Source organism: Crinia signifera, chromosome 7, assembly GCF_055691185.1.
Source record: "Crinia signifera chromosome 7, ASM5569118v1, whole genome shotgun sequence".
Lineage (NCBI taxonomy): Eukaryota > Metazoa > Chordata > Amphibia > Anura > Myobatrachidae > Crinia > Crinia signifera.
In genome coordinates, this window is record NC_139223.1 from 43094323 (window position 1) to 43117629 (window position 23307).

General features: G+C 48.0%; 1 protein-coding gene across 1 annotated transcript in view; it reads left to right on the top strand.

Annotated features, from left to right (window-relative positions):
* Positions 1-23307, top strand: part of CACNG3 (calcium voltage-gated channel auxiliary subunit gamma 3) — a 111820-nt gene that overhangs the window by 80043 nt on the left and 8470 nt on the right. Inside the window, exon 2 of the mRNA XM_083152924.1 lies at positions 21487-21570. Coding sequence (XP_083009050.1) covers positions 21487-21570 — 84 coding nt within the window. The remainder of the gene's footprint in view (positions 1-21486; positions 21571-23307) is intronic.

A 23307-nucleotide genomic window follows, 5' to 3' on the forward strand; every position in this document is an offset into this window, starting at 1 on the left:
CGGGGCACATACAGCCGTGCGCCCAGCATAGCAAGTCCTGACTCCAGACCCCCAGTGCATAAGCCGCCTCCTCCTCATCCCTCCTACTCTCCCCCTGCCGCCGACTGACTCCGCTCCCCCTGCCCCCTTTCGTCTTGCCGCTCACTCGGTCACTCCGAGTCCCCACTTGCATTGCGGTGCACAGTGGAAAGGACATGCGGCTGCCTTAGTGTGTGCACTAGCCGCGGCACCCCTGTCAACGTGCTGCGGCACCCCAGGGAGCCGCGGCGCACAGTTTGGGAACCCCTGATCTAGGGGTATAGTGTACATTTCAAACCCCCAGGGGTTTCACCAATTGTGGTACAACTGGGCAGTGAAAATGAAAAATTAATTTTTTTACACAAAAATGCAGTTCTGGCTCAAAATTTTTCATTTTCAGAAGGTATGAAGGAGAAAAAGCACCCCAAAATCTGTGCCCCAATTTCTCCCGAGTACGGCAATGCCTCACATGTGACCAAAAAATACCATTTGGGTGCATGGCAGGACTCAGAAAGGAAGGAGTGATTTTTGGATTTTGCAGCTCAGATTCTGGTGGAATGTTGGTGGGTGCTATGTTGCATTAGCAAGACCCCCCAAGCACCAATACAGTGGAACCCCCCCACAAGTGACCCCATTTTGCAAACTATACCCCTCAGGGAATTCATCTAGGGGTATAGTGTACATTTCAAACCCCCAGGGGTTTCACCAATTTTGATACAACTGGGCAGTGAAAATGAAAAATTACATTTTTTTACAGAAAAATGCAGTTCTGGCTCAAAATTTTTCATTTTCATAAGGTATGAAGGAGAAAAAGCACCCCAAAATCTGTGCCCCAAATTCTCCCGAGTATGGCAATGCCTCATATGTGACCAAAAAATACCAGTTGGGAGCATGGCAGGACTCAGAAGGGAAGGAGTGATTTTTGGTGGTGGAATGTTGGTGGGTGCTATGTCGCATTAGCAAGACCCCCAAAGCACCAATACAGTGGAACCCCCCCCACAAGTGACCCCATTTTGCAAACTACACCCCTCAGGGAATTCATCTAGGGGTATAGTGTACATTTCAAACCCCCAGGGGTTTCACCAATTTTGATACAACTGGGCAGTGAAAATGAAAAATTACATTTTTTTACACAAAAATGCAGTTCTGGCTCAAAATTTTTCATTTTCAGAAGGTATGAAGGAGAAAAAGCACCCCAAAATCTGTGCCCCAATTTCTCCCGAGTACGGCAATGCCTCACATGTGACCAAAAAATACCATTTGGGCGCATGGCAGGACTCAGAAGGGAAGGAGTGATTTTTGGATTTTGCAGCTCAGATTCTGGTGGAATTTTGGTGGGTGCTATGTCGCATTAGCAAGACCCCCCAAGCACCAATACAGTGGAACCCCCCCACAAGTGACCCCATTTTGCAAACTACACCCCTCAGGGAATTCATCTAGGGGTATAGTGTACATTTCAAACCCCCAGGGGTTTCACCAATTTTGATACAACTGGGCAGTGAAAATGAAAAATTACATTTTTTTACACAAAAATGCAGTTCTTGCTCAAAATTTTTCATTTTCAGAAGGTATGAAGGAGAAAAAGCACCCCAAAATCTGTGCCCCAATTTCTCCCGAGTATGGCAATGCCTCATATGTGACCAAAAAATACCAGTTGGGTGCATGGCAGGACTCAGAAGGGAAGGAGTGATTTTTGGTGGTGGAATGTTGGTGGGTGCTATGTCGCATTAGCAAGACCCCCAAAGCACCAATACAGTGGAACCCCCCCACAAGTGACCCCATTTTGCAAACTACACCCCTCAGGGAATTCATCTAGGGGTATAGTGTACATTTCAAACCCCCAGGGGTTTCACCAATTTTGATACAACTGGGCAGTGAAAATGAAAAATTACATTTTTTTACAGAAAAATGCAGTTCTGGCTCAAAATTTTTCATTTTCATAAGGTATGAAGGAGAAAAAGCACCCCAAAATCTGTGCCCCAATTTCTCCCGAGTATGGCAATGCCTCATATGTGACCAAAAAATACCATTTGGGCGCATGGCAGGACTCAGAAGGGAAGGAGTGATTTTTGGATTTTGCAGCTCAGATTCTGGTGGAATTTTGGTGGGCGCTATGTCGCATTAGCAAGACCCCCCAAGCACCAATACAGTGGAACCCCCCCACAAGTGACCCCATTTTGCAAACTACACCCCTCAGGGAATTCATCTAGGGGTATAGTGTACATTTCAAACCCCCAGGGGTTTCACCAATTTTGATACAACTGGGCTGTGCAAATGCAAAATTACATTTTTTACACAAAAATGCAGTTCTGGCTCAAAATTTTTCATTTTCACAAGGAATGAAGGAGACAAAGCACCCCAAAATCTGTGCCCCAATTTCTCCCGAGTACGGCAATGCCTCACATGTGACCAAAAAATACCATTTGGGTGCATGGCAGGACTCAGAAAGGAAGGAGTGATTTTTGGATTTTGCAGCTCAGATTCTGGTGGAATGTTGGTGGGTGCTATGTTGCATTAGCAAGACCCCCCAAGCACCAATACAGTGGAAACCCCCCACAAGTGACCCCATTTTGCAAACTACACCCCTCAGGGAATTCATCTAGGGGTATAGTGTACATTTCAAACCCCCAGGGGTTTCACCAATTTTGATACAACTGGGCAGTGAAAATGAAAAATTACATTTTTTTACACAAAAATGCAGTTCTGGCTCAAAATTTTTCATTTTCATAAGGTATGAAGGAGAAAAAGCACCCCAAAATCTGTGCCCCAATTTCTCCCGAGTATGGCAATGCCTCATATGTGACCAAAAAATACCCGTTGGGTGCATGGCAGGACTCAGAAGGGAAGGAGTGATTTTTGGTGGTGGAATGTTGGTGGGTGCTATGTCGCATTAGCAAGACCCCCAAAGCACCAATACAGTGGAACCCCCCCACAAGTGACCCCATTTTGCAAACTACACCCCTCAGGGAATTCATCTAGGGGTATAGTGTACATTTCAAACCCCCAGGGGTTTCACCAATTTTGATACAACTGGGCAGTGAAAATGAAAAATTACATTTTTTTACACAAAAATGCAGTTCTGGCTCAAAATTTTTCATTTTCAGAAGGTATGAAGGAGAAAAAGCACCCCAAAATCTGTGCCCCAATTTCTCCCGAGTACGGCAATGCCTCATGTGTGACCAAAAAGTGTCAGGACTCAGAAGGGAAGGAGTGATATTTGGATTTTGCAGCACAAATTCTGGTGGAATGTTGGTGGGTGCTATGTCGCATTAGCAAGACCCCCAAAGCACCAATACAGTGGAACCCCCCCACAAGTGACCCCATTTTGCAAACTACACCCCTCAGGGAATTCATCTAGGGGTATAGTGTACATTTCAAACCCCCAGGGGTTTCACCAATTTTGATACAACTGGGCAGTGAAAATGAAAAATTACATTTTTTTACACAAAAATGCAGTTCTGGCTCAAAATTTTTCATTTTCAGAAGGTATGAAGGAGAAAAAGCACCCCAAAATCTGTGCCCCAATTTCTCCCGAGTATGGCAATGCCTCATGTGTGACCAAAAAGTGGCAGGACTCAGAAGGGAAGGAGTGATATTTGGATTTTGCAGCACAAATTCTGGTGGAATGTTGGTGGGTGCTATGTCGCATTAGCAAGACCCCCAAAGCACCAATACAGTGGAACCCCCCCACAAGTGACCCCATTTTGCAAACTACACCCCTCAGGGAATTCATCTAGGGGTATAGTGTACATTTCAAACCCCCAGGGGTTTCACCAATTTTGATACAACTGGGCAGTGAAAATGAAAAATTACATTTTTTTACACAAAAATGCAGTTCTGGCTCAAAATTTTTCATTTTCAGAAGGTATGAAGGAGAAAAAGCACCCCAAAATCTGTGCCCCAATTTCTCCCGAGTACGGCAATGCCTCACATGTGACCAAAAAATACCAGTTGGGTGCATGGCAGGACTCAGAAGGGAAGGAGTGATTTTTGGATTTTGCGGCTCAGATTCTGGTGGAATGAATGGTGGGTGCTATGTGGCATTAGCAAGACCCCCGAAGCACGGTGAAATGATGAACCTAAAAATCCATAGATGTGTGGTATATTTTAAAACACTCCTTTATACATAGGCCGGGTTTGTCGGGGCAAGTGTCACACTGGAAAATAGTTTGCTTTCTTATTCCCTTTTTATAGCAAACTTTGCACCTTTTTTGTGTCCTGCCCTTTTTTCCAGTGGAGGGGATTTCATCAGGAAAATGCTGCCCTGGTACAATACGGGGGCCAGTACTAGAAGTACTGGGGCCCTCTGCCTGCTGGTTCCCAAATACTAGGCCCTTTATGACTTCCTCTTGAAAGTGCATAAATGTCCCCCTCTGGCCGGTAGAACGGAATAGCACGTAAGCGTTATACAGTGCCATCTGGATGATATACACGGCGAGCTTCTTGTACCAGATTTTTGTTTTCCGCAGGGCACTGTACGGCTTCAGTACCTGATCTGAAAGATCCACTCCGCCCATGTACCTATTGTAATCCAGGATACAATTAGGTTTTGAGGTGTGGGTACTGGTACCTCGTACAGGGACGGAGGTGGTACTGTCTCCGTGAATTGTTGTCAGTATAAGGACATCCCTCTTGTCCTTATATTTGACCAACAACATATTTTCGGTGCATATTCCCCTGCTTTCACCCCTTCTCATTACTTGGGCAATGTGCGTTTTTGGGAGACCTCTTTGGTTCTTGCGCACAGTACCGCAAGCTGCTGTACCTCTTGAACCAAGGGCCTTAAACAGGGGGATGCTGGTGTAAAAGTTATCCACATAGAGGTGATAACCTTTATCCAGGAAGGGGTGCACTAAATCCCAGACAATTTTTCCACTAACACCTACGAGGGAGGGGGGGCATTCTGGCAGTTCAATTCTTGAATCCTTCCCTTCATATACCCTAAACCTGTGGGTGTACCCTGAGGTGCTTTCACACAGCTTATACATTTTTATGCCATACCTTGCCCTCTTACTGGGAAGGTACTGGCGGAATTTAACCCTTCCTTTAAAATGTATAAGGGACTCGTCTATGCAAATGAATTTATCTGGGATGTACATCTCTTCAAATTTGGCACTGAAATGATCAATGACCGGCCTGACTTTGAATAGCCGGTCAAAGGTGGGATCATCTCTGGGTGGGCACTGTGCATTATCGTTGTAATGCAAAAATTTAAGGATCGTCTCAAATCGAGCCCGGGGCATGGCCATACGGTAAAATGGGGTGCTGTACAGAACATCTGTACTCCAATATTGCCTAATTTCTGGCTTTTTTACTATGCCCATATGAAACACCAGACCCCAAAACGTCATCATCTCTACTGCATCTACAGGGGTCCACCTAGCAAATGATGACGTGGGGTTTTGAGCAATAAACTGCTGGGCATATAAATTAGTTTGGTCCACCATTAAATTTATAAAATCATCAGAGAAAAATAATTTGAAAAAGTCAATTTCTCTGAGACCTGTGGAATCAAATTGGATTCCTGGCATGGCCAAAAACTCAGGAACCTGGGGCTCAAAATTGTCTGGTGGTGGGGTCCATACGAGATCAATTATTGGGGGGGGGTCTCAGCTGCTCTACGGGGGCGTCTTTGAGGGGGTCCCTCATCACTAGAGGAGGAAGAGGAGCTTAAGACGAAGCCTTCAAATTCCCCGCTTGCATCACTGGCTGTGTCAGAGTCAGAGGCAAGCATGGCATATGCCTCCTCCGCTGAATACATTCTTCTGGATGACTGGGATGACATTTGGGATGACATTTGGGATGCCATTTTTATTTTTGTGTTACTGGTAGTGAAATGTTTCAACACGTGTATAGTGTAGGGGGGGGTACAAACTTTATTTCAACCCGGGGGGTATGTAGTGTGTAGTGTGTATGTAGTGCAGAAAAAAAAAATACTTTATACAAAAAAAAAAAAATTGAAGGGGTTAAAAAAAAAAAAATTGAAGGGGTTAAAAAAAAAAAATTGAAGGGGTTAAAAAAAAAAAAAAAAAGGTCCTGCGCCAAAAATTGAGCACAGATGTTGGTCAGTTACGTCCGTCACTGAACAGTGCTCAAAGGCAACAGGAATTTGATCAAAAAAAAAAAAAAAGATCAACCCTGTGCCGAAAAAGCTGATCAGTGATGTACGTCACTGATCAGCGCACAGTGGCCACAGGACACCCACAAAATCACAGTGTGTGTAAAAAAAAAATTAAAAAAAGACCCCACAGCAGCCTCAAAAAAAAAAAAGGTGATCAGTGATGCGACACTGATTACCAGTGAGGGGCAGCAGGTGCACAACCTTTGGTGCAACTGACAGTGCAACTGGCAGCAACTGGCAGGTATATATAAAAAAAAAAAACCTCTGCACCCCCAAAAAGTTGCTGATCACCTCAGATATAGTGATCAGCACAAAAGGCGGGGGCAGCAGACACAAAATTTAGCACTCTCTATCACTCTCTGTCACTATCTCTCTCTATCTCTCACTATCTATCACTCTATGACACTGCAGCAGCAGCACTGACAGTTATATATATGAAAAATAACCCCTGCACCCCCAAAAAGTTGCTGGGGGTGCACAAAATGGGGGCAGCAGACACAAAATATAGCAGTCTCTATCACTCTCTGTCACTATCTCTCTCTATCTCTCTATCTCTCTATCTCTCACTATCTATCACTCTATAACACTGCAGCAGCAGCACTGACAGGTATATATATATATAAAAAAAACCCTGCGCCCCCAAAAAGTTGCTGATCAGTTAATTTATACTGATCAGCACAAAAGGGGGGGCAGCAGTCAGTTATATAAAAAATATATAGCACAATCTGTCACTATCTCTCTATCTCTCTCTATCTCTCTCTCTCTATCTCTCTATCTATAACTATATCACACTGCAGCAGCACAAAATATAGCACTCTCTGACACTATCTCTCTCTATCTCTCTCTCTCTATCTCTCTCTATCTAACGCTATTACACTGCAGCAGCACAAGTTCACAGGAAGTCACAAGTAGTAACAGGATCCAGGAAGCATCCAGCACACTACAAGCAGTAATGAAGCAGTGATCAGGTAAGTATTTTGCTCAGTTCAGGTCAGTATACTGCGGCAGCTAGGCACGGTGACCGCACTGCACGCAATTCCAGACCGGAATGGCGTCTGCAGTGCAGTCACCGTTAGTTTAAATCTCCCTCCTTGGCTGTGATTGGTCCGTCGGTCCGACGAACCAATCACGGCCTTTGGGGGCGGGCGGGGTGAGGTGGGGTGACACCAGTGTCACCCTTACACCCCGCGGTGATTGGTGCTGTACTTTACAGCACCAATCACCTCCGATCGCGTGTCACCGGCGAACGTTATTCGCCGGTGACACAGAAAACGCTGTAATTGGCTGTTCACACTGAACAGCCAATCACAGCGATCGCCGACGGGGGGGCGGCATCGCAGCCCCCCCTGGGCATGCAGGGACATGTCTGCTGTCAGGGACAGCAGACATGTTGAAACTGTCACCGCGTCTATAGACGCGGTGACAGTTACAAGCCATGACGTACATTTACGCCATGTGTCGGGAAGTACTTCCCGACCATGACGTAAATGTACGTCAAATGTCGGGAAGGGGTTAACATGGAATACAAATGAGGTTATTTGCATAATGTTTGGTCCAAAAAATTGACCCATCCACCATCTACCATGACCAGGTGTCCTCATCAGATGGGTCCCTAACATTCCTACGGTCCAAGTCCAGAGTACAGGACCCTTAGGCCCATTTTTCCCTTGAATAATCTACCCGTTGCTCCTCTCGTGGCTAACAAAACTATTGTGTGGCCCCATTAGCATCTGTGCAAGCAGCCTCTGCAAATGTCAGTGTTACGGGTGTGGTATATTGTTCTGATAGTCGGGACGCCAACAGTCATTAGCCCAACGTCGTCAGCATTTTGACAGTGGGGATCCCGATGTTGGGTAAATGACTGTAGGGATCCCGACTGTCGGGACAACGTCCGGCACCCGGTGTTACGTGGACAGTCTAGTGACCTTATTTGTCAATAGGAAGCTATAGGTCATCAGTTCAACTCTCTGCCACCCACAATTCCGCTGTGATGGGACCATGGTTGGGGCAAAAGGACATCCATCATATTTAATCACCACCAGAATCCTGGGGAGGCCAGGGTACTTTGTATGCTCTCTCCCATTGGGTTCAACTCAAGCAGCCTGCCACTGCTAAATCTATTCTTTCCCTTTCTCATCCATTTTCCCAGCAGCCTGCCACTGCTACCGCTCTAGTCATATCCATTTCCCTCCCACTGCTACTGCTCTATCCTACCCTAATCTCCTCCTATCCCCAGTAGCCTGCTACTGCTACCTCTTTAGTTATATCCATTATCCTCCAATCCCCAGCAGTCTGACACACCTACTGCTCTACTCTTACCTATTCTCCTCCAATCCCCAGCAGCCTCCCACTGTTACTGCTCTATCCTACCCTAATCTCCTCCAATCCCCAGCAGCCTGCCACTGCTACTGGTCTATCCTACCCTAATCTCCTCCAATCCCCAGCAGCCTGCCACTGCTACTGATCTATGCTACCCTAATCTCCTCCAATCCCCTGCAGCCTGCCACTGCTACCTCTTTAGTCATATCCATTATCCACCAATCCCCAGCAGCCTGCCACTGCTACCTCTTTAGTCATACCCATTATCCTGTAATCCACAACAGCCTGCCACACCTACTGCTCTATTCTTACCCATTCTCCTCCAATCCCCAGCAGCCTGCCACTGCTACTGCTCAATCCTACCCTAATCTCCTCCAATCCCCAGCAGCCTGCCACTGCTACCTCTTTAGTCATATCCATTCTCCTCCAATCCCCAGCAGTCTGCCACACCTACTGTTCTACTCTTACCCATTCTCCTCCAATCCCCAGCAGCCTCCCACTGTTACTGCTCTATCCTACCCTAATCTCCTCCAATCCCCAGCAGCCTGCCACTGCTCCTGGTCTATCCTACCCTAATCTCCTCCAATCCCCAGCAGCCTGCCACTGCTACTGATCTATGCTACCCTAATCTCCTCCAATCCCCTGCAGCCTGCCACTGCTACCTCTTTAGTCATATCCATTATCCAGCAATCCCCAGCAGCCTGCCACTGCTAACTCTTTAGTCATACCCATTATCCTGTAATCCACAACAGCCTGCCACACCTACTGCTCTATTCTTACCCATTCTCCTCCAATCCCCAGCAGCCTGCCACTGCTACTGCTCTATCCTACCCTAATCTCCTCCAATCCCCAGCAGCCTGCCACTGCTACCTCTTTAGTCATATTCATTCTCCTCCAATCCCCAGCAGTCTGCCACACCTACTGCTCTACTCTTACCCATTCTCCTCCAATCCCCAGCAGCCTGCCACTGCTACCTCTTTAGTCATACCCATTATCCTCCAATCCCCAACAGTCTGCCGCACCTACTGCTCTATTCTTACCCATTCTCCTCCAAATCCCAGCAGCCCCTGTGGCAGCAAGTCCTGGTTGCCTGTTTTGCAGCTCCTCCTGTACCTGCAGCCAGGGGTCTAGGAGACAAATGTTATTTACCAGACATAATAAATTGAAAGTTCATTCCATGAAATGTGCTCCTCGCTTTACTGCTTCCTACACAGCCTATAAATAAAGCATTGGTATATCATTGCTTCTCAAAGGGCAATTTTATAAAACCGCATCCATAGAAATACACTTGCACCTGACATTGACAGGTGAGCACTCGATCGGACACAAACCTGCCTGCCAGATACTCTGCAACAGGCTGTGCTTATAGATTATTCTGTTTCTCCCTCAGATAATGACCTCCTGACTGGCTTTCCCACAGTCATTCAGTCTATCCCTGGTGAGAGCTGGAGTTTCCATATAGATAAGAACTCATCAGGGTTAATCACTACCATTATGGTGGGTTTACATCCAAGACAGGCGGTTTCTCCAAAAAATATCCATTGGGGTATCAAAATGTATTATAGAGGGCCACCATCCATACAATGGTATTGCTTGTACATCTGAAGAAGGGTCGGACCAAACTCCTGTGTGCAGCTTAGGAACACTTTTATTTGCCATGTATACCTTTATATTGGGGAGAACCTGTTCTTAGCTGGCACCGAGTATCACTTCTGGGTGTGTTGTGAATTAGCAACATGGGTCACAGGGGACCCAACAGAAGGGGGACCATTACATTGTACCCAAGCTAGGTCCTGTCAGTAGACCTAGGCCAGCCAAGGAGGTGGAGCCATGCACCAACTATTGTGTGGCCACACCCCTTCCTGCATAGCAGCATGAAATCTGATTGGATGCCGATACGCATGACAGAGTCCATCCACAAAGACTACCAATTGTCTATGCTCCTTGAGAGCACCAGAGCTCGGAACATTTAATTTGCAGTCCTGCTAACAACTATGTTGGAACCCGAGCTGTAACCAGCATAGTGAGATGATATGTGCTTGTACTAGGAATAGGGAAACACCTGCTATACTAGCTTTTATACAATTATAACCACCGCTAGGAATTAGCTATTCTCAGAGCATGAAGCTATTATACAAGAGACACTAAAGTTATACAGTATGTGGGCACAGAAAGTTCTACACATGTCTGTAAATCACCCACAGATAACAGCAGCCGGAAACGCTTCCTCCTAATCCAACATAAATGTGAGGACATGGAAATCATGTCTGGTTCATTACATCTGCCCTTCCCTCCAGCGCAGAATCGATTTTCCTCTCCTCCCGACTCACACACAATGGAACGAACCCAGGCACGCACTCTTATACTGGTGTATTAACTTTGTTAACCGTTCACTTCCCAGTAATGCATTCGATGCACAATGGCAGAACTCAGTGCAGCTTTATTTATGGAGAGTGCGGGGGAAGGCTGTTATGAGCATAAAGTGCAGAATAATAATATAATATATTATTCTGTACTTGGTAACAATTTCTGGGATGTTTCTTGGCTCCTCTGATATTTGTAATAGGGGAGATGTCTGTCTGCTTGATGGAGGTTTTGGGGTTTCTGTGCTCGGTCTCAGTGGGGGCAGGTGAGTTATTATTTGAAATGGGGAGGTTTGTGGTTTGTCGCAGCAGCTTAAAGGTCTGGGGGCTACTAGACTGCCAACGGCTTCCACAAAGGTGTAGTGTTTTTAATCCCGCCTATTTTGGTGCTGGTTCAGCCTACATTTCATTTGCTGGCGCCTATATGACACCACAGCTAGACATTTCGCCAGGACCACTTTTAGTTCCCACTGTGCCGTCGGACAACAGTATAAACCCCACAAGATTTCTGTAGTGCACTGAATAATGTGTGAAGCCACTAGACTAGACCATACACAAGACAGATAACTTTACAGAGCGGTGGCAGAGACTTTGTACAGCAGTGGCCGCACTGGCCATCTGGCACTTCTGGCAAATGCCAGAGGGGGCAATGGCCAGGTGGGCCCATTTTAATCTTTCAAATCTCCCAAACAGCGCACAGAGAGAGGCGCTGGACTTATGGCGGGTCCGGCGGCTCTCTCTGTGCGTCGCTGAGGTCCATCACATGCCGCTATTCCCCTCTCTCCTGCAGCCGGGAGAGGCAACACGCGCATGCACAGTGCATGTGTGCGTGCGCACGTGCCCGGCACACGCGTGACAGAGGTCTCGTGCATGCACAAATGCCAGGGCCGATTCGGCGGACCAGTCTATCGCTGTTGTACAGTATAACTGTATGTTTGGTCACAGTACAGGTATGATACTTCCTTTCCTTGGTAACATTTTGGAATCAAGCATAGGCAAACGCAGGGGGAGTTCTGGTTGCACAGAAACCCTCCTCCTCTTGGCAAGTGCCTTAAATTAGCAGTGTTATGTACCATGTTTTTATGTTAAATCCCTAGATAAGAGCTATAGTAATCTCTATTTGTTGGATGTATGGTATGGTTTTTTTTTTGTGTGTCAAATGTATGTTATGTGTTGTAAAAGTGAAACATTTTCTAAATATAGACTCAATTTAAAAAAAAATTATGATAAACGAGACCAAGAGCACTGGTATATGATATGATATGATCAATAGAGCTGCCACCACATCAGTGTAAGGGACAGAGCAGAGCTGCTGCACATGCCTTGAGGAAGCTTCTTCTACCAAGTTTTCTATGTTCTCAAACATCGCCATAGACCAGAGAGTAGCTGCCAGGAGGAAGAGACAGGAGTCTTAGTATGAGGTGGGAGAATATGAACTTAGTGCAGTACTGGTTTTATTATAGCTGTGTATTTATTTATTTATGTCATGTTTAACCTTTTCCTGACCACTTATCTTATTTAAATGTTTGAAACAGCCTATACTATAGACCATCTGTACTGTTAAATATGAATACCCTATTCTATACTGTATCCAGTGTATAAAAAAATCTAATTTACAGATCTGTTACCGCTCCCCCAGACCCGTTCTTACTCCAATGCACTAAAGAGTGGGAGACTTTGGATTACATCTGGAAACCCCCCTCTAAAAATCCTGCGTCTGTCAAGGGATTGCAGATTATGCAGGAGTATATTTCACGTGTGTCCATAGATACAGAACAAGTTTCTTGTAATTATGGAAATTTTAAATGTTCGGCAGCTGTATTTCAGTGACACTGTTCATCTTGTTTCGCAGCGCCCCCCCCCCCAGTAAAGTTAGCAACCCTCCCCCGTGGCTGCCCATGCCCCCCTTGTGCCGCCTTACCCCTTCGCTCAACAGGGACCCGCAGATCTTCTCTGCGGTGCGGTCCTGGCTCCCCTCCTGCTTCTGCTATGAAAATGGTCCATCACAAAATGTCCACCCCCATACAGCAACTGTCTGCTGTATGGGAGCGGACATTTTATGATGCTCCATTTCCAAAGCACCAGTAGCCAAGAGGGGAGCCGGGACCGCACTGCAGACAAGATCTGCAGGTCCCTGCTGCTAAGCGGAAGGGTAAGGCACGGGGGAGCATGGGCGGCCGGGGGGAGGGCACTGCCGACGCTACCAAAGCGGGTCCCGGCCACAGCACAGACCTCTGTGCAGCGGCGGCACCATTACAATAGCCATGCACTTACACAGCGCCTCCCGCGACCGAAGGGGTCTGTGGCCCATTGTTACGCCACTGCTTTCCTCACACACTTTCTTAAAGGTCCATACACACTGGACTGAAAATCGCTCAGTGCAGTGCATACACCCCTGGCCAGTGATTTTCACTGCAGTGAACGGCTTTCCATAGCAGCGACTGCTGGTGATGATGCAGGGGCGTAGATCAGCTCTCACTGCTCATCACCTGCCCATACACACTGGGTGGCTTTGCAGCTGAAAGCAGCTCAAACAATGAAACTGAGCTGCTTTCAGCTCGAAGTCGCCCAGTGTGTGTGGGCCTTAACTCTCACAATTCACAGGACCCACTTCAGTCAGGCTTTCATTCCCAAGACTCCACAGAAGCAGCACTGACTAAAGTAGTGAATGATCTGGTCACTGCCAAGTCTAAAGGCCATTACTCACTTCTTACACTTACAGTGGCATAAATTCATCCCAGTTGCCCTGGGGCAAGATTAATATTGGTACCCCCACACCCTTATATAGATAATTATATGTAGGGGCATAACTAGAATTTGGTGGGCCCCATAGAAAAAATTATAAGGGGACCCCTGACACTGTTCTCCACCAGATTGGATACATCATACTTTCCAACATTAAGGCCGGGATGTTCTAACATCTGCAGCCCTCTAACGCCCCCTCCGCCGGATACCCCATTGTTAATGATCGCATATGCTCTAACATATGCGATTATTAACGCAAGGGACAGCTCTTGCAATAAGAGCTGTCCCTTGCGATGTGGCTCTGGCACTGGACTTCCGGGTCTGTGACCCGTGAGTCCGTCTGCGCAGAGCACCGGAGCTGGCTGCAGGGCATGCTGGGAAGGATCCATGACGGGTCCCTCACACAGCGCTGCGGTAAGAAGCACATAGGCTTTTGCAGGGATTCCCTCCGCAGCGCTGACACTGCGGAGGGGCAACAGAGAATACAGAAATGCGTCAAAAACCCCAATAATCTTTTTTCTTTCTTTTTTTTTAAACGTTTAATAAATATAACTACCGGTAATCTAATAGAAAGATTTGAAAGAATATGTCCCCTTTGTTAAAAAATATCGTCAAAAAATACATTAAAAGATCCCATTAAAATTGCATTACATAACCACCAAGTAGTTCACTGTGATTCATAGGGGTGTATTCAATGCCGTGGGCGAGCGGCGACAGCGAGCAGGGCATTCCTGCTCGCTGTCACCACTCGCCCTGTCAGTATTCAACGCACCCCCCTCATACGCCAATTCCCCCTTGCTCCGTTTTTTGAGCGAGGGGGAATTTGCGTATGCGGCTCCTGAACCAGCAAGACTTGCGGCTAAATACAGCGGCTTTTCTGCATTAGCCCCGGGTCTCGCTGTTTTGGGGAATTCTCGCCGGCGAGGATTTACCCAGAACGTTGAATAGGGCGAGCGGCTGGAGAGGGGGTCAAACAGCGAGGATCGCTGGTTTTCTGCAATCCTCGCTGTTTAACCCCCTCACCGGCCGCATTGAATACACCCATATAAGGAAGTCCATAAAACAAATAGTACTTGGCGATATTTGTAAACAAAATGGAAATGACTTTCCAAATCATTCTATTATATTAAATAGATTTATAAAAAGTAATACAGGTTGAGTATCCCTTATACGAAATGCTCGGGACCACAAGCATTCCGAATAAAGGAATTTACCTGTCCCCTGGTGGTGCCCGGTGGTTTCACAGCAGCCCTTCAGCACTGTCTAAGGAGTCTCCAGCGGTCCCAAGAGTGCATTGCGCGAGTTCCCAGGCGCGCCGGTGCCGTCGCGCAAAGCACTCCTGGGACCGCTAGAGACGCCGGAGAGGATGCTGAAGGCATGCCATGGACTCCGGGGGACTTGGTAAGTATAAAAAAAAAGGGTTGGGGGGGGGGATTCAAATTGTTCCAAAAAGCACGTTTTTTGGAATAATTCGGATACGGGATCTACGGATACGGGATACTCAACCTGTACCGGGTTAGTTTTCATGATTGAAATCCTGCCTCGGCAGACAGGCCACTGCCTTGTCTGAACCAGTGTCCAGTAGACATATAACCCTGGTTATTGTCAAAACAGCTATGAAAATTGGCAAGCAATTTATTCATCAAAATTCCCTTTAATGATACCTTACTCATACCTCCCAACTGTCACGATTACAGCGGGACAGTCCCGATTTTCGGGTCCTGTCCCGCTGTCCCACCCGCGGCAGGCATTGTCCCGCTGCGGGGGTGGCAGTTGGGAGACCCCCCAATCTAGTAGAATAGACGCTGTGCGCATGCGCACAGCGTCTATTCTCGTATGAAAATGAGGTTGCGGCTAATTAGCATAAACCGCGCCCTCATTTTCATACACCACACCCCCTTTTCGGAAGCCCCGCGCGAGTGTCCCTATTTCTTCAGGTCAAAAGTTGGGAGGTATGCCTTACTGTAAATAGGAAATATATTCTTCTTTTGGGTGCCGGACGCGGTCTTATCAGTCGGGATCCCGACAGTCATTTACCCGACGTTGGGATCCCGACTGTCAAAACGCCGACAGACAGGTGCCCGACTAGAATAGAATAGGTGGCGAGTGTAGCGAGCCACCGTGCCTGCAGTGTGGCGAGAGCAGCAAGCCCGCAAGGGGCTTTTTTGCGCTCGCCATGCTGTCTGAGTCCGGGTAGTCGGGATTCCGATGTCAGGCTAATGACTGTCGCGATCCTGACTGTCGGAACCCTATACCACACCCCTTCTTTTACGCTGACATGTTTAACGGATATTTTGCACAACTCTCACAGGCCCTTATTCTGATCGGTGCGTATTTTTCCGCATGCGGTCGGACCGCCGATGGTTTCCGACTGCGCATGTGCAGAGGTCACTCTGCGCATGTGCAGGCGGTTTTGCCGTACCTATTCTTTAGACGCCGCACAGGGGGCGGAGAGGGGCGTGAAGGGCTACTTAGCCTCATTACCCTATGCATACGCCCCGCGTTTCATGGGCGTTCCCATGCAAACGCAGGGCGTATGCATGGTAATGAAGCCGTGACGCATGTGTAGGGGGCGGGCATCTGACATCGCCGGATGTCAGCTGCCCGCCCCCATACATGATTTCATACGGACAAGTGTCCGTGTGGTCTAGGGTGGCGGGCGCTGGGGGAGCGTGCGGCCCTGCATTCGATGTTCGGCGACCATCGAATGCAGGGGCTGCTCCCAAGATGGAGGAGGCGTATCCCCATCCACTTTCATGCGGACCGCCACATATCCGCGTACGGACGGAGGTGGCGATCCGTATGGAAGGCGGGGATTCGCCTGCACGGTCCTGGCCGCATATTCTGATCTGGCCGCACAGATCAGAATAAGGGCCACAGAGAGGAGGGAGACGGTTATTTGTGCCACTCTGGGCCGCTCCTGACTAACACCATCTAGTCCTCCCCACCATCTGCCGCATCAGGGACACAAATCAAGCCCTACCACCTGTGGGCTCCACTGGGCCATCCACAGACCACCGTCGGGCACTACCATCCCCAACTGGTTCGTTATTGGATTACAAACTTCAGCAGGAAGGTAGAGGTTGAGGACCACATCCCGCTTTAATACATCTAGCGGAGGGAGTCGGCAAATCGTGCCAATTTGAGCCACTCCTCATATCTACATCTGGTCCTCCCTCCCTACTGCCCCAATTGGGTTCACCTTCCCAGCTTCATTCAGGACGCTTCATCGCCCCAGCCCTATACAGGACTTTTTGGGACTTTCCAGGCTATACACACACCCCAGTTTGGTCTGGTGAGATATGAATTTTTATATGCAATGCATTTTACTATTATAATTGTATTTTTGGCTATGTACTAATTTTAGATAATAAATCCTTTTTGTACTAGATCAACCAATCCATCATTTTTTTTTCATCCTAATCTATAGGATTATATATATCAAGTTTTATTTACAAGTATATTTTTCAATTAAGAGCAGCTCACAACCCCACATTCCTCTTTTTGTTTTCTCACAGAGATGTTGGCACTGAAATGTTTAACAAAAACAAAGGAGTGCACAATGCACAGGGTTGCTTGCTTGGACGATGGGGCCCATTTAAATGCTGGTCCCCATAGCAAGCGCACCCATTGCACTCTTTAATTTTAGGTGAATAGTATGGAGGGTATTCAATTAAGCCGGACTTTAGTATTCAAACCTGGCGTGTTCACCTGTTTTTTTAGCCTTTATTCACCTATGCCGACTCGCTTAAGTTTTTTGATTAAATTGCCATCAGCAAAAAATTATAAAAAAAAAAAACAGGTAAAAACGACTGCAAAAAATCATCACTTTGATTGAATAGGTTTAATCTTCAAAAGGCGGAAAAGTGATTTTTTTTCAACTAGTCTGTCGGCCTTGCACCTGCGTCTGAATAAGTCCTCCCCCCATGCTATATTATCTGCTTGAAATATCTGTAGAATATGCTTAATATTAAGGCCAGGGTTGCCAACCCTCCCGGAATGGCCGGGAGGATCCCGAAAATCGGGTCCCCCTCCCGGCCCCCCGGAAAGGTGGGCAACCCTCCCGGATTCCGGGGGTCCCCTCCCCCTCATGTACCTGGTGGAGGAAGCTTTAAATTGCGTTTTCGGTGGAAGGGGGCAGGGCTAAAAATGCAAATTGCGCGTATTTAGCCCCGCCCCCTCATTGGAGACCCGCATATTGCGGTATTTGCATTACTGGGGGCAGGGACTGATGATGTCTCTATCAGGCCCCGCCCCCAGAAGTGATGTTGCCAGTCTCCTCTCCGGGGTTCTCAGAGAGGAGATTGTAAAAGTCGGCAACCCTTATTAAGGCTGCATTTATATATCAATAATATGCTGTATAAAAGTATATATAATGGGTTAGACCAGTGTTTTTCAACCACTGTGCCATGGCACACTAGTGTGCCTTGAGCTGTTCTCAAGTGTGCCCCCAGATCTAGAGATGCCCAAACCAGTTTACAGCCACCACCAGTTCAACTGTTATTTACTGGTCTCTTCTTTTCATGTAAAGGGCCAATGTATTTTATTTTTATTACATGTGGGGACCAGTGTGATTGTTTTTTATATGAAGGCCATAAGGTTTTTTTTGTCCTGTAGGGGCCAATGTGTTTTGCCCTGTGGGGATCTCATGGTGTGCCTTGGCAATTTTCAAATCTTATTTAGTGTGCCGCAAGGTAAAAAGGTTGAAAATCACTGGGTTAGACAATAGGTCTATTTAATATGCAATCACGGGAACAGTATAGCACTTTGCACATTAATCTTTCAGCACACATACTTATGGAACCTGCACATTACCTATTTTTCTTGTGTGCCAAAATGGATATGTAATATATTATTATTAAGCTGCAGTGTTTGTGCAGTATGTTATTGTGTTTGGGTGGGCTGCTAAACACATTACTCCTTATTGTACATTCTTGGTGTAATTCTTAGTATATTTCCTACACTGCACCGCATCCCTTATAATGGTGCAGTCCCGCAGCCCCCGCGGTGGCGGGGAGGCACTAGGCAGGTGTGGGCGCATGGGGGATCTGCGGGACTATAGTTACCACCTGGTCCCGGCTCCCGACTCCTGCCCTCCCCCTCCTTACCCCATTGCCGCCGGCACCGCTGCCTCTAACCCGACACGCAGATCTGTGTCGGGTGACGGGCGGTCCCCGGCTCCGGCTGCAGTGCTAATATAATAAGAGACACTCGGAAAATGGCTGCCCCCATAATGCTGTATGGGGGCAGCCATTTTCCGAGTGTCTGTTATTATATTAGCACTGCAGTCGGAGCCGGGGACCGCCCGTCACCCGACACAGATCTGCGTGTCGGGTTAGAGGCAGAAGCGCCGGCGGCAATGGGGACGGGTAAGGAGGGGGTTAATATTTCGGGGGGGGGGGGGGCGAAATGTCCGGCAGGGGGGCGCAAAAAAAGTAGTTACGCCTCTGTAATGGTGGATGCAGTTATCTTCAGTTATCATTACTATGGGCACTTGGGGCCAAATTCAGGTTAGATTGCAAACGCAAAATCTCTCTCTAATGGACAAAACCATGCCGCACTGCAGGTGGGGCAGATGTAACATGTGCAGATCGTTACATGTGCTCAAACAGATATCTATATTGCAGTGTAAAAATAAAGCAGACAGTATTTACTCTGCACAGAAACAAAATAACTCACCCAAATCTAACTCTCTCCGCACACGTTACATCTGAACCACCTGCATTGCACATGATTTTGTCCATTAAAGAAGGAGTTTGATTTGGCAAACTAACCTGAATCACCCCCTTGGGTGCACTGGAAGATTTCACACTCAACCCCGGCACAAGCGTGAAGTGCACTCAGGTGTGTGTGTGCAGTTGGAGCCATTCTCAACTTTGTTCCTTAGGTCGTGGCTCACCATGGCTCGCCATGGCTATCCTATTGTTCTCAGCAGCAATACAATACATAGAACAATACAGTAGGGGATTAGCAGAGTAATCCTATTACTCACTTAATCCTATTAAAGGGCTAAATGAGGAGGGCTCCATCTGTGTGTGTGTGTGTGTGTGTGTGTGTGTCCGTGTGTGCGTGCGTGCGTGCGTGCGTGCGCAGCGGCAGAACTTGTAAGTGGTGAATCCAGGTGCAAAAGTATAATTTGGGCCCCACACCAGTGAGTGACAGAGGTACAAACTGCAGGTTTGGGCAGCAATGGGCCCCTTAGTCCCCGAGGGCCCTGGTGCAGTGCACCTGCTGCACCAATGGTAGTTACGCCTCTGTATATCCCCCAGGCAGTAGCACTCCGGATGGAGAAACACTGGTACTAGTGCCTTTATTCCGCCATTTTCATCAGTATGATGATACCTAATGAAATGATGAAAAATGTCAGAATAAAGGCATTGGAACATTTATATATATATATACTACAGAATTATGCCATGATTCAGCAGTCAGCGGCATGCAGAATCAGCATTCACTGGGGACATAGAGAGGCTGCGGTAGCCTGTCCTCTCGGCATGCAGTGGTGTGCGATGCTGCCTGCACCCCCAACAAAGGAGTTTTTTTTTCAAAGGGTGATGACCACGCCTCTCACCAGTGGTCATGCCCCCTTCAGTGGCCACACCCATTCAGTGGCCACACCCTCTTGGCGCCCCTGTGCCACAGATCTCCATTGTAAAAGCAGCGGTCACACTTGCACACACTCAGCCTCAATGCTATGAGGGGGGGGGGGGGTCTTATTCCTTTAGCATTGTGTAACCATATTCAGGTGTAATTGCTGTGCCTCGTGCCTCAGTGTTGTCCCTATTTAGTCTATTTGTCTATTTGTAAGCTGCAATCATGTTAACATTAATTTGATCATCAAAAAGGCGATGTTGATAATAGTAATAATTAACAGGTGAATTTATGTTTCGATTATTATAAAGGCGCTGCAGACAAAGGCAAAAAAAAAAATCTTACAAAGCATAATGAAATATATCATAGTTGCCTACCCTCCTGCATTCTACTGGGTGTGGTATGGCGGTCCGACAGGGGGATTCCGAAGGTCAGTATCCTGACTTCCGGTGCTCCAAAAGGGTAGCAAGCACAAAGAAGCCCCTTGCGGGCTCACTGCGCTCGCCACACTGCGGGCGCGGTGGCTCGCTTCGCTAGCCACAGGTTCTATTCTCCCTCTATAGGGGTCCTGGACCCCCACCAGGGAAAATAGCCGCTGTGAGTCGGGATCCCCCCTGTCAGAGCACCGGCAGTCGGGACTCCGACATCGGGATACTGACCGTCGGGATCCCCCCTGTCGGGCAGACATACGGCACCCCATTCTACAGGAGACTCCCTGAAATAGCAGCAATCTCCTTGTCTCCCTGAAAAGTCTAGAAATCTCCCAGATCTCTCCTAATGTGCCTTATACAGCTGTTACCTTGTTGTTGTTGTTTTTTTTGGGGGGGGGGATAAATAAGAGATATATACAATCCGATGGAATTTGTACTTGTATTTCCCAAAGTATAGAGTTACTAATGTTATCTAGAAATATATTGCAACAAGCATTTAAACACATATACCCCATATATGGAACTAGCCACGCCCTTTTGGGTGGAGCATGACACGCCCCCTTAATAGGGCACTGTGCAAAATTCTACTTTCAAAAGTAGGTAAGTATGAAATATATATTTATAAAAAAAGTAATATTTTGCATGTTAATTCCGAAGTGCTGGAACCTGGTAACCCCTCATGGCACGCTCTTGTCCTGTTGTGAACTAACAGCTATGCTCACATCGGACTGGAGAAAGACATACACACAGTAGAAGAAGACAGCTAAGCAGATTAGTTGTGTTTTGTGTTTTCCTGCATTAATGCCTTGCAGGACCCAAGATTTCTGGGCTTTAAGTCCCAATATATTTTTTTGGCAGAGTTGCTGCTTTTGTGTAACGAGTTATCTCTCTCCCGCAGGAGCCTTCCGAGGAATGTGCAAGAAAATTGATCATTTTCCCGAGGACGCAGATTACGAGCAGGACACTGCGGAGTATTTACTGCGTAAGGACTTTACTTCAATGGATTACCCCCTCTGCCCTCCAACCTCAATACGGTCCAGGCTGCATGCTCACAGACGGCAAATATCTCCTTGGCGAATTCCACTGTGACGGGAGAGTGTCAGCGCAGGGACAAAAGGAAGAAAGGGAGGGGGCAGCAGGGCCAGGCTCAGACATTTTTATCTAGGAGTAATTACAAAGGGAACCGTCTGTCGGTGGCAAGCGTGCATGGTTCACAATTCTGTCTACAAATAGGAAAAGATCGTCTTAGATTTATCTGAATGGGGCTCATTCAAATCGGACCCGAATCTCCGCAAGGGCATCGATGGTTGCATATGCGCATGCACAGGGTCATTTCTGCGCATGTCCATACGCCGAGGGCATGCGGCCACGGTGAACAGGGTGTTCGCCAGGCGCACGTACCCAAGTTTGTGGGTGGGGGGTGGAGAGGGGCACGGGGCGGCAGCCCGGGCCATTTGCATATGGGAAAGCCCAGCGTTTCATGGACGTTCCCATGAGAACACAGGGCGTACTCATGCTAATGCGCCGATGGTGCGGGGGGGGGGGGCAGCTGACATCACCGGATGACATCAGCTGCCCGCTCACTTCCTCCTGAGTGTCCACGAGTGTGACTTGAGAGTTACTTTTATATGATCCCCCAAGGCTGCGAATGGATGTTACTGTATGAAATCCATTTGCAGGCCCTGCAAGCGAATCGCCCTTGCCGGGCCACCATTCGCAAGGCAAGGTTTGGTGAATCAACCAGAATAACCCCCTTAGTCTTTATGAAAGGCCACTCTATGCAGAGGCGTAACTAATATTGTGGCGCCCCCCCCGCCAAAAAATTACCTTACCCCTCCGCATGCCGCCGCCGGCCCCGCATTCAGTCCGGCACCGCAGATAGCCTCCGGGCTCCGTCTCCTGCAGTAATGAAAAATGACATGACAAAATGGCTGCCCCCGTACAGCAGACAGTTTTTTTAGGGATGTTAGAGGAGGCGGCGGCCTCCTCTAGCATCCGTAAAAACTGTCTGCTATTAGGGGGCAGCCATTTTGTCGTGACATTTTTCATTACTGCAGGAGACGGAGCCCGGAGGCTATCTGCGGTGCCGGACTGAATGCGGTGGCGGCGGCATGCGGAGGGGTAAGGGGGGGGTCTGACCAGAGTGCCCGGGCACCGGGAGCGCCCCGCTGGCGCTTGCTCCCCCAAGCAGCCGCGGTGGCTGCCTTACGGTAGCTACGCCTCTGACTCTATGAATTCATTCCATACATTGAAGCAATTATACCGGACATAGGATTTATTAGACACCTGGAAGATTTTACTCTTATGCCGATCACTTAGGACAGTGGTGGCCAACCTGTGGCTCTTGAGCCTCATGCGGCTCTCCCCCTTGTAAAGTGAGGCTCCTGCTCCCACTGCTGCCCGCCGCCCACCGTCTGTCCCAGTCCCTCCTGCTGACGGTTCCCCGAATCCCTTCTCCTTCTGAGGGGAGGAGAGCGCGCATCGCGCATCTCTCCTACCCCTTACTGTGCATCCTTGTGACTGGGCCGTCCACCAATCAGAGCTCGTGGGCCAGCAGCCAATCAGGAGCCAGCCAGCGAGCTTTGATTGGTGGGCGGCCCAGTCACAGGGAAGTGATGGGGAAGGAGACGCGCGGTGTGCTGTGCTCTCCTCCCATAGGTGACATGGCAGGAGGACTGCAGGGGGACACCAGCCTGTCCTCTCCCCGCCTGGCAGCAGC